The sequence below is a fragment of the Schistocerca piceifrons genome, chromosome 2 (assembly GCF_021461385.2).
Source record: "Schistocerca piceifrons isolate TAMUIC-IGC-003096 chromosome 2, iqSchPice1.1, whole genome shotgun sequence".
Lineage (NCBI taxonomy): Eukaryota > Metazoa > Arthropoda > Insecta > Orthoptera > Acrididae > Schistocerca > Schistocerca piceifrons.
Window position 1 is genome coordinate 1,013,358,853 of NC_060139.1, and position 11,298 is coordinate 1,013,370,150.

Sequence of the window (11,298 nt, forward strand, 5' to 3'; positions counted from 1 at the left end):
TTAATGTGACCACCGCCTGTTTTCGACGTCGACATGAAATAACCATTCACAGGCGACACGTGGCAGCACTAGCAGTGTATCCTGTAAAAACTTCTACGCCCACACAACTCATTCAGAAATTACGAACACACAATTTTGTTAATGTTGGCAAATCACAGATCATTGTATCTGATAATGCTACCTATTTTACTGGTCTCAAATGGAAAACTTTACTACAAGAGCAAGATATTAAACACATTTTTGTAGCCCAATTTGACCCTGAGAGGAGTCTTGAGGAGCGTACCTTAAAAGAATTGAACAGGTTCATGAGAACTTACATTCCTAATCACCACACCAAGTGGGCAGAATAGGTTTCGACTTCTGAGGGACTCCACAACTGACTGCCACATTCAGCCACCGGTTATACTACACTAGAAGTCATGTATGGAAAGAATGAAACCGACGGCTGGCTGTCACCATTACCGACTGTACCACGACAAGTTGTACCTCACGAACAAATTATAGCTGAGACTTTAAATAATTTAAGGAAGTGAGTGGAGCGCCGACAGGACATGCATGACAAAAAAGATAAGAAAGTAACACTGTATCAACCAGGTGACTTGGTGCTAATAAGGACTCATCCCAAGTTATCTCTGTTAGCGAAAAAGAATAAGAAATGGCAACCGGTGTATACCTGGCCCTACAAAATCATAGACATACTACATGGATGTAGTTATTTGTTGGGTGACGTAGAATCTGAACAGATACAAAGATATAAAGAGGTTCGCTCAGTAGAGCAACTTTCACATACGTGAGTAGTAGGTTAAGTTTATAGAGTATTTACTCTGTGCGTAAATACTCAAATTTTAGTGTAACATATAAAGACAATGAGGCACACTGGATTAGTTCGATTAAATTTTGTAGATGTTGAGGAATAACAGTAATTTGAAAGCAACTGCATTTTGAAAGAAAAATGAACGTAGGTTTAAGAATATTTTACAAATTGCATTTTTAAAAAATGCTTTAAAAATATATTTGAAAAAAAAAGCATGCAACAGCATGTAATTATGAAATAATTTTTCATTAGTGTATCATGAATATTTTCGAACTGTAGTAGTAATGAAACTTACAAAAGTCAATTCTGTACTATATATGTTATTCCACGTGTTTACGTCTATACCGATCCTGAAATATGATCAATCATAATTTACCATAAAACATGAGTGCAAGGTGTACATCACCGAAGGTACCTCGTGTGTTGTAGACAAGGTACAAAGCAAATCAGAGAACGCGATTAACACGAGGCCCTGTTAAAATATAATGCCATCTGCTAAGGCAGAGATTTGCACGAATTTATAGTGTAAACAAAAGTCACAAATCTAACATTAATCTAGGAACTTGGATGCTAGGCCTAGATTACAAAATTTGTAAAATAATGCATGAGGCATAGTTCTGTAAAGCCGAGCCTGGCTCTGGAGGGCAAGTACGCAATGAGTAGACAGACTTGACATGTGTACGTATCTCAGATGAGACGGAAATACAATTGTATAGTCAAAAGTATCAAGGCAAGTACAACCCTGTAAGTGGAAAATGGAACGATGTAATTAGTGCGAGCGTCTGATAAAATGAGCCAAAATCCATTTCAGACTGAGTTAAATACATTAGTGTTTGACAACTAATCGAAACAGTTACTTTAAGCAGTGTGGAAAACTGTGAGGGTGAAACTGTGAATAAAGACAGTGAAGTGCTAGTATTGAACTTCAACAGCGGTGAAGGCGCCAAACGGCAATATTGCGCACGAAAAACTGTGAGCTTGCTTGTAAATGTAAACTATTAACATGAAGTGAACCCACTGTTAATTTTTTTGTGATAGACTGTAATTTCAGTGAGCACAATACTGCGAGATTGGAATGCAAAGCGTGGACTGATGCGAATCAGCGTCCGCAAAAACGGCGAATGTTTGTGCTAAGCTCGTATTGGGACACTCACCAGTGCCTGCGAGTGCGGCGAAAACATAAATAATTTTATCAAAACAGAAACTGACGTGTAATGAAAACAGTGTCGCATCAAAACTGCATTCACGGGAGAATTTCCATGTCATGTATTCTGCAAGAAAATGCTGGCGTAACACTCAGAAACTCGCGAAAACTTACAACTGCTCCTTTCCCACTAGCGTAACCATCTGCAGGGGGAGGGAAATATTATGTTGTTTGCGAGAATGTTTCATGTACTACGTCGGAGGTGCGTAGCAGAGCTGACTCCTGCAAACAAGCGCGGTGGAGGCGGATATCATGCCACTCAGCCACGCCCGGCCGAGGCAGAAGCGCATCGCTGTGTAGCCGATCAGCTGATTCGGACGTTCCGCGACGGCAAGAGACACGCTGGCGACGAGCGGGCGTTGACCTCTCCGCAGCCTCCGCTAACGCCGAGCACCCAACGCACCAACCGGCGTCCTCGCGAGCTAGATGTCGCATCGTAGATCATCAACGGCACCGCAATCAATAACAACTATATGTTAATTGTTATAATGACGTCATTTCTTTGAATAGTGGAACGAAAAATTGTACTCCAATGGCATCCCAAAAAGAATTAAGTGAAAGTAACCAAAGCGGTTAGTCTGTCGCTCCGCCGAGGTTTTCCCCCAGGGTTTCCCTACGGCCGCGCCAAATGGGGAGCGAACAGTTAACACACCTGGAACTGCCAGAATTACAGACTAAGTCGTAAGTCTTCGAACACCACACAAGCTACAACCACAAAAAAGCAGTCAAAAGGACTGTACAAATGTAAAATGTCATAACATAATTTGCAAACTAATTGTATTCTATAGCCTTTTCTTTTGTATGTGACTATATTATTAACCAGTTGTTATATTGTATTGTTATGTAAATAACTTCATCTGTATTACTTTGTGTGCAACAAACATCACTAAGTACAATGATTAAAACATACGATGTGGCATATGTAAACTGTGAAAGAAAAAACTGCGTGTGTGTGAACACTGTGGACATGAACTAGGAAACATTTATGTCAAAAAAGGAATTAACACGAATATTTTTTATGACAAACATTTCGGGGGGAAATATACCGTGCCCAATAAAATACTATGAAAAGACTTAAAAACAGTATTTATAAAGGAGAGACATTTAAAAATTGAATAATAGGTGAAAACTAACCATTCAGGGGAACATGTATCTTTCTCATGTGTCCGTATTACAATAATTTCACTGTGTAAGTTTCGAAGGCAAAGAAATATAAAGACGCACTCGAAACAAGATGCGCTCTTTTCTTAATTTTTTAGTCGTTCTTCTCTTGTCTTGGTTGCGTGTAGACGGACATCTTGCGAATGCTGACAAATGTAAGCATATTATTACTAATTAATTTAATATTATTGTTCACTTTTAATTTGTAAGAGGTGATCCCGATTTCATGTCCACCTTCCTTGAATTAACCTGCATTCGAGTAATTTACAGTGCAACAAACGCAGCGGCCGATGCAGCCCTCGACGCCATTACGTGACGATATTAACTTATAAAAATTAGCGGAAGCGAAAAACTCGCCCGCTATTAACGTAATATACATTTTTCTCCACAGCCGCCCGACGTTGCAGAAAATATGTAGTTTTCAAATTCTCATTTTCAGTACAGCAGCCGAGAGGCAGAGCATATACTCCGACAACAATGCAATGGTTAACGGAGGTAGGAAGAAACACTCTCGCACGTGTGTGGGTCACAATTGTAATTAATAACTTAAGATTTTTTGCTTTAAAGTGAACTGACTAGCCGAGCAAATTAATATGAAATGTTTATTCCATTGTTCAACTTATATGCTCATGTTTTAAGATTCAGCGAATCTTAGAGTCATTAAGGTAACAAATAATTTCCACTGAGGATTAATATTGTTAAAAAAAGAGACAGCTTCATAAAAGTATTTAATTGTAAATCAGAATGGAATGAAATATCATTTTGATTAAGGCCCACCACGTAATTTGGCGATAGTCACCATTACCAATCAGTCTGGGTAGTAAACAATAAATTTAATTACGACGGCCGACGAACGCGAGAAGAGCAAAATACGATGCTGCATAAATTCAACAAATATGCGACGGTGTGAATTTTCCACCGTAGTCGGTTTCGAAAGTGTGACAAAGTACGAAAATTATATCTGATCGAGCAGTGCCAAACATCACGGTTCACTGAAATCATTCAATATTAAGTTTATGCAACATCTACAGAAGCCTGGCTGATCCATGAAGAACTTGACAGATTAAAATAAGAAAGATGGTGTCATCCGGGTGCTTACTGATATAAAGCTCCTCAAAAACTGTACCTGATAACATACGAATCAACAGAGATATTATGTGACGCGGTGCTTACATGAAGTATTTAGCTCTTCAGTGGAGTCGTTAGTTCCTCCGTTCTTGGACTTTCCCGACAGGAATAGGTGTCATATTCTGGGAAACAGTATTTTTGCAGACGACTTTTTCTGAAGAGCTCCCTGACCTCTTGTCAATGAATTATCGAAACCTATGTTAACCACAAACATATTTGCTACGTCAAAATCGTCTTCCTGAGGAGTGAGAGAAGCTACTGAAAATGTGAAACGTTGACACATTAATAACCGATGTAACCGCCAGATATAAGTTCGTGGGACGGAGTTCTATGCCTGTTGAAAGTGGTCGGCCAGTACAGGGACAATTAATGCTGTTTGTGGATGACCCTGGAGCTGAGAGTGACCACCGCTGCCTGCAAACGCGTACAGTGGCTATATACATGCCAGGTCCTTCTGCACTGTCGCAGAAGGAACTTCCACTTCCACGACCTCGTTCAAACTCAGTGAGGTGGTGATAATGGCGTATTTGTCACCTGAAAGGCATTCTTGACTAACATCAACTCACCACGTCCTGTTTCAACTAACGCTCATGACCGTTAAAGCTTGTAATAAAGCAAACCTGATTTGCATCAACGCTTCTAGCTAGCACTACTAGCGCCACTCCTATGCGACTGGAGCGAAAAGTGAATAAACATCATCTTTCAGATGTAGAAACGTGCCTACCAACTTTCATTTATGTTGCACAACTTCTTGATGGTGTGCAATTTTTTTTCCTCTACAGTACATCGCTTATTATGGTTGTGTGCACCGGTATTGTTGTATGTACATGCGGATATATTGTAATGAAGGGGCAATTAATCGTGAAAATACAACAATTGAACTTGAATTAATTATAGCTTGAGATGCACCAATAATTGAATCTGTGTCTAGTGCTCTACGCTGAGAAGCTTTATGTCGTGCTTAAGCAAAAACTCTCTTGTTACTGTCTGAAACTCTCAGCAAATCGAGCACACGAATTACTGTTTTCATTGAACCTCCACAGTATTACAGAACACGAGCATATATCACTCAGTCATCATCAAAAATGTCGGGAGATAAGATTTTAACCTGCAAATAATATTAAAAATGTCGTGATGAAATATCGTTGATCTCTTAGAGCAGAAGGAACTGCCGATAACCTCCGGTCGCCTGCAAAACTGTTACTGATTAGAAGTGGGAACTTTTTTCAGGATCCTCGGATACTGATTCTGTACGGCTCCGTCCACATTTGATTATATGAAGCATAGTCGATGGCAGTTTATTGTTAACAACAGGAAACACTTCTAAATTCCCTTGACGTGCTTGCAGGTCCACCAGCAACCATCGTCAATCAAACTTCCGAAGTTTCTATAGAAGCTTAGCACAATCTACTTCCTCAAAATTAACTTCACAAAATAATTGAGAAGGACTGAATTGCCTTTTATAGAATTTCTACATATTCTCGCATGGGTATATAATTATTAAATCTCAAATCTCTCTCTCTATTTCTTTATAAAACTCTGTACCAGTGTAATTTTTAGAAAATGGTGCTCAGCAATCGACAGAAATGCACATCTGAATCCCATAGGTTTACACATTAACACTTCTCTATAGCGAGTCTCTCCTTTTGCTGCTCGCAGCCGGCCGGGGTGGCCAAGCTGTTAAAAGCGCTACAGTCTGGAACCGCGCGCCCGCTACGGTCGCAGGTTCGAATCCTGCCTCGGGCATGGATGTGTGTGATGTTCTTAGGTTAGTTAGGTTTAAGTAGTTCTGAGTTCTAGGGGACTGATGACCTCAGAAGTCAAGTCCCATAGTGCTCAGAGCCATTTGAACCATTTGAGCTGATTGCAAAATTTTTACTATCGCCACGGAACAACTCTTGTTTCTCGGAGTGGACGCATCCCTTCCGCAGGTGAATTACATTGGCTCGATATATTTTAAAAATTTTTAGCTTTAACGACTGAAGATTTTTTAGTTCGTTAGTTGAGGAAAAAAACTATGTAATTATGAACGAGTAAAGTATCTTGTGCCGTGGCATTCTCCACCAGACATTGAGGCGCCTACAGTATTAGCGAACAAACTGACGGCCTGCAGCCGCGGCTTGCCCGCCTTTTCAGGCACACCGAAGCACTACACAACCGACAGGCAATATTGATGAACGGCCACAGCAACAACCACAACAACACCACAGCAAAGACACCAGAGGACACTATGGGCAGCTACCGGCCCACATAAACATAAGGAATAGGGTCCTGCAGATACCGAAACTATTTTTACACCTCAATCACGTGATGGAAAATAGTTCTGAGGTACTCATCCACCGAAGCGCTATAAAGGCCGGCGCTCGGCCGCACATCGGCATCTCCGACGGTACCTCGTAATGAGTACAGGCCTTCGATAGTGCCATTCGTCTCTGATCGAAGCGATACAACTTTTGCAGGGTCAGCGAGATAGCAGGGGTCCAGCCAGCCAGCAGCGGTCCAGCCAGCCAACCAGCAAGCAACGGTCCAGCCAGCCAGCAGCAGCAGCAGCAAAGGCAGTGTCGGTCCAGCCTGCAGCAGCATCAGCAGCTGCAGCGCTCCTGCCGGCGTTCCTGCCAGCCAGCAGGCTAGCCAGCCAGCAGTAGCAGCAGCGGCAGTGTCGGTCCAGCCTGTGGCAGCAGCAGCAGCTACAGCATTCCTGCCAGCCAGCCAGCCAGCCAGCCAGCAGCAGCAGCAGCGGCAGTGTCAGTCCAGCCTGCGGCAGCAGCAGCAGCTACAGCATTCCTCCCAGCCAGCCAGCCAGCAGCAGCAGCAGTGACAGTATCGGTCTAGCCTGCAGCAGCACCTGAAGTTGCAGCGTTCCTGCCAGTGTTCCTGCCAGCCAGCCAGGCAGCAGCAGCAGCAGCGGCAGTGTCGGTCCAGCCTGCAGCAGCACCAGCAGCTGCAACGTTCCTGCCAGTGTTCCTGCCAGGCAGCCAGCAAGCCAGCCAGACAGCCAGCAGCAGCAGCAGCATCAGTGTCGGTCCAGCCCGTGGCAGCAGCAGCACCTGCAGCGTTCCTGCCAGCATTCCTGTCAGCCAGCCAGCCAGCAGCAGCAGCAGCAGCGGCAGTGTCGGTCCAGCCTTTGGCAGTAGCAGCACCTGCAGTGTTCCCGCCAACCAGCCAGCCAGCAGCAGCTGCAGCGTCAGTGTTGGTACAGCCCGCGTCGGCAGCAGCATTTGCAGCGTTCCTGCCAGCGTTCCTGCCAGCCAGCCAGCCAGTCAGCCAGCCAGCAGCAGCTACGGCATCAGTGTTGGTCCAGCCCGTGTCAGCAGCAGCAGCTGCAGCGTTCCTGCAAGCGTTCCTGCCAGCCAGCCAGGCAGCCAACCAGAAGCAGCAACTGTGGCAGTGTTGGTCCAACCAGCGGCAGCAGCAGCGACTGCAGCGTTCCTGCCAACGTTTCTGCCAGCCAGCCAGCAGCAGCAGCAGAGGCAGTGTCGGTCCAGCCCGTGGCAGCAGCAGCAGCAGCAGCACTCCTGCCAGCGTTCCTGCCAGCCAGCCAGCCAGCCAGCCAGCACCAGCATCAGCGGCAGTATAGGTCCAGCCCACAGCAGCAGCAGCAGACGCAGCGTTCCTGCCAGCGTTCCTGCCAACCAGCCAGCCAGCCAGCCAGCCAGCCAGCCAGCAGCAGCGGCAGCAGCAGTGTCGGTCCAGCCCGCAGCAGCAGCAGCAGCAGCAGCAGCACTCCTGCCAGCGTTCCTGCCGGCAGCCAGCCAGCCAGCAGCAGCAGCAGCGGCAGTGTCGTTCCAGCCTGTGCCAGCATCAGCAGCTGCAGCACTCCTGCCAGCCAGCATTCCAGCAGCAGCAGCAGTGGCAGTGTCGGTCCAGCCCGCAGCAGCAACAGCAGCAGCAGCGTATCTGCCAGCGTTCCTGCCAGCCAGCCAGCCAGCCAACCAGAAGCAGCAACTGCGGCAGTGTTGGCCCAGCCCACAGCATCAGCAGCAGATGCAGCGTTCCTGCCAGCGTTCCTGCCAGCCAGCCAGCCAGCCAGCCAGCCAGGCAGCCAGCCAGCCAGCCAGCCAGCAGCAGCGGCAGCGGCAGTGTCGTTCCAGCCCGCAGCAGCAGCAGCGCTCCTGCCAGCGTTCCTGCCGCCAGGCAACCAGCCAGCAGCAGCAGCAGCCACAGTGTCGGTCCAGCCTGCGGCAGCAGCAGCAGCTGCAGAATTCCTACCAGCCAGCCAGCCAGAAGCAGCAGCAGCATCAGTGGCGGTCCAGCCCGCAGCAACAGCAGCAGCTGCAGCGTTCCTGCCAGCGTGCCTGCCAGCCAGCCAACCAGCCAGTCATCCAGCAGAAGCAGCAGCGGCATGTCGGTCCAGCCTTCGGCAGCAGCAGCACCTGCAGCGTACCACCAGCCAGCCAGCCAGCAGCAGCTGCAGCGTCAGTGTTGGTCCAGCCTGTGTTATCAGCAGCAGCTGCAACGTTCCTGCCAGCGTTCCTGCCAGCCAGCCAGCCAGCCATCCAGCCAGCAGCAGCAGCAGCAGCAGTGTCGTTCCAGCCTGTGGCAGCATCAGCAGCTGCAGCACTCCTGCCAGCCAGCCTGCCAACAGCAGCAAAGCTGGCAGTGTCGGTCCAGCCCAGAGCAGCAGCAGCAGCAGCGTTCCTGCCAGCGTTCCTGCCAGCCAGCCAACTAGCCAGCCAGCCAGCAGCAGCTGCAGCGTCAGTGCCGGTCTAGCATGTGGCAGCAGCAGCAGCTGCAGCGCTCCTGCCAGCGTTCCTGTCAGCGAGCCAGCCAGCCAGCCAGCCAGCAGCAACAGCAGCAGCAGCAGTGTCGGTCCAGCTGGTGGTAGCAGCAGCTGCAGCGCTTCTGCCAGCGTTCCTGCCAGCCAGCCAGGCAGCAGCACCAGCAGGGGGAGTGTCGATCCAGCCAACGGCAGCAGCAGCTGCTGCAGCATTCCTGCTAGGCAGCCAGCCAGCCAGCAGCAGTAGCAGCAGCGGCAGTGTCGGTCCAGCCCACGGCAGCAGCAGTAGCTGCAGCGTTAGTGCCAGCGTTCCTGCCAGCCAGCCAGCCAGCCAGCCAGCCAGCCAGCCAGCAGCAGCGGCAGCGGCAGTGTCGGTCCAGCCCGGGGCAGCAGAAGCAGCGCTCCTGCCAGCATTCCTGCCGCCAGCCAGCCAGCCAGCCAGCAGCAGCAGCAGTGGCAGTGTCGGTCCAGCCTGCGGCAGCAGCAGCAGCTGCAGCATTCCTGCCAGCCAGCCAGCCAGCAGCAGCAGCGGCATCAGTGGCGGTCCAGCCCGCAGCAACAGCAGCAGCTGCATCGTTCCTGCCAGCGTGCCTGCCAGCCAGCCAACCAGCCAGCCATCCAGCAGCAGCAGCGGCAGTGTCGGTCCAGCCTTTGGCAGCAGCAATACCTGCAGCGTTCCTGCCAGCCAGCCAGCAGCAGCAGCGGTGGCAGTGTCGGTCCAGCCTGCAGCAGCAGCAGCAGCATCACCGTTCCTGCAAGCGTTCCTGCCAGCCAGCCAACCAGCCAGCTAGCCAGCAGCAGCGTCAGTGCCGGTCTAGCCTGTGGCAGCAACAGCAGCTGCAGCGCTCCTGCCAGCGTTCCTGTCAGTGTGCCAGCCAGCCAGCCAGCCAGCAGCAGCAGCAGTGGCGACAGTGTCGGTCCTGCCTACGGTGGCAGCAGCAGCTGCAACGTTCCTGCCAGCATTCCTGCCATCCAGCCAGCCAGCAGCAGCAGACCAGCTGCAGTGTCAGTCTTGCCTGTGGCAGCAGCAGCAGGCACAACGTTCCTGCCAGTGTCCTGCCAGCCAGCCACCCATCCAGCAGCAGCAGCAGCTGCAGTGTCAGCCCAGCCTGCGGCAGCAGCTACAGCTGCAGAGTTCCTGCCAGCATTCCTGCCAGCCAGCTAGCCAGCAGCAGCAGCAGCAGCTGCAGTGTCGGTCCAGCCCACGGCAGCTGCAGCAGCTGCAGCATTCCTGCCAGTGTTCCTGCCAGCCAGCCACACAGCCAGCAGCAGCAGCAGCTGCAGTGTCGGTCCAGCCCATGCCAGCAGCAGCAGCTGCAGCGTTCCTGCCAGCGTTCCTGTCAGCCAGCTACCCAGCCAGCAGCAGCAGCAGCGGCAGTGTTGGTCCACCCGGCAGCAGTAGCAGCAGCTGCAGCGTTCCTGCCAGCGTTCCTGCCAGCCAGCCAGGCAGCAGCAGCAGCAGCGGCGCTGTCAGTCCAACCCGCAGAAGCAGCAGCAGCTGCAGTGTTCCTGCCTGCGTTTTTGCCAGCCAGCCAGCAGCAGCAGCAGTAGCGGCAGTGTCGGTCCAGCCGGCGGCAGCAGCAGCAGCTGCAGTGTTCCTGCCAGCGTTCCTGCCACCCATCCAGCTAGCCTTCCTGCCTGCGATCGCCTACCGCCAATGTCAGCGGTGTGGGGCTTTGCCCCAGTCAGCGTTCCATCAGACTTCGTCTGTCTTCGTCCATCCCTTGTTCTCTTCTATACTCTTCGTCCTCTCCTGTTTCTTTTCCTACTTGTCGTCATGTCAATCCCTTACCAGCACTACTACTACCACCAGCACCGCAATAGTTTATGCGTCTCCCTCCACCGCCACTACCACAATTACGTGGTGTGCACAATCTTCCCCCCCCCCCCCCCCCAGTGATTCCATCCCACCACTACTCACTCTCCCTTCGCCTTCGCTCTTTGTTGCTCCATCCCCTGCTTCTTCCTCCTGCAGCTCCACCTCTGATCCATTCCCTCCCCTCCATCACCCTCTTACTGCAGCCCACCGGGCCACCACCCATGCCCTGCTCTGGCCCTCGCCTATACCTTCACCGTCATCTTCATCTTCATCATCGTCGTCACCTTCACCCTCCCCATCTCCAGCAGCAGCTCCAGCATCCACACCAAGACCTGCCACTTGCCGCCACCTCCCAGTTTCTCCTGTCCCCCACGCCTCGTCTCACCCTTCCGTCAAATGTCCTAGTGGCACCCCTGCCTCCTCTGCTTCCAAAAAGGCCACGCCCCGTCCTCCCC

General features: G+C 50.4%; 2 protein-coding genes across 2 annotated transcripts; both read left to right on the forward strand.

Moving 5' to 3' along the window:
* Nucleotides 1-419: 419 nt before the first annotated feature.
* LOC124776066 (platelet binding protein GspB-like) lies at nt 420-9,017 on the forward strand. Its single transcript, XM_047250909.1, has 6 exons — nt 420-529; nt 6,767-6,929; nt 6,976-7,121; nt 7,193-7,878; nt 7,928-8,262; nt 8,346-9,017. Exons 1-6 carry the CDS (start codon nt 420-422, stop codon nt 9,015-9,017), a joined length of 2,112 nt encoding a protein of 703 aa, XP_047106865.1.
* A 1-nt stretch (nt 9,018) lies between these two features.
* LOC124776067 (uncharacterized protein DDB_G0271670-like) lies at nt 9,019-10,575 on the forward strand. The gene is made up of 2 exons (XM_047250910.1): nt 9,019-9,112; nt 9,251-10,575. Exons 1-2 carry the CDS (start codon nt 9,019-9,021, stop codon nt 10,573-10,575), a joined length of 1,419 nt encoding a protein of 472 aa, XP_047106866.1.
* The last annotated feature ends 723 nt before the right edge of the window (nt 10,576-11,298 follow it).

Excerpts from the sequence above, each read along its gene's own strand:
- LOC124776066 (XM_047250909.1), top strand. The coding sequence starts at position 420 with ATGTATGGAAAGAATGAAACCGACGGCTGGCTGTCACCATTACCGACT. Across the intron at positions 7,122-7,192 it reads GCCAGCCAGCAGCAGCAGCA|CCAGGCAGCAGCAGCAGCAG; the intron begins GTGACAGTATCG and ends CCTGCCAGCCAG. Across the intron at positions 7,879-7,927 it reads CAGCACCAGCATCAGCGGCA|CGTTCCTGCCAACCAGCCAG; the intron begins GTATAGGTCCAG and ends CGTTCCTGCCAG.
- LOC124776067 (XM_047250910.1), top strand. The coding sequence starts at position 9,019 with ATGTGGCAGCAGCAGCAGCTGCAGCGCTCCTGCCAGCGTTCCTGTCAG. Across the intron at positions 9,113-9,250 it reads GCAACAGCAGCAGCAGCAGT|CCAGCCAGCCAGCAGCAGTA; the intron begins GTCGGTCCAGCT and ends CCTGCTAGGCAG.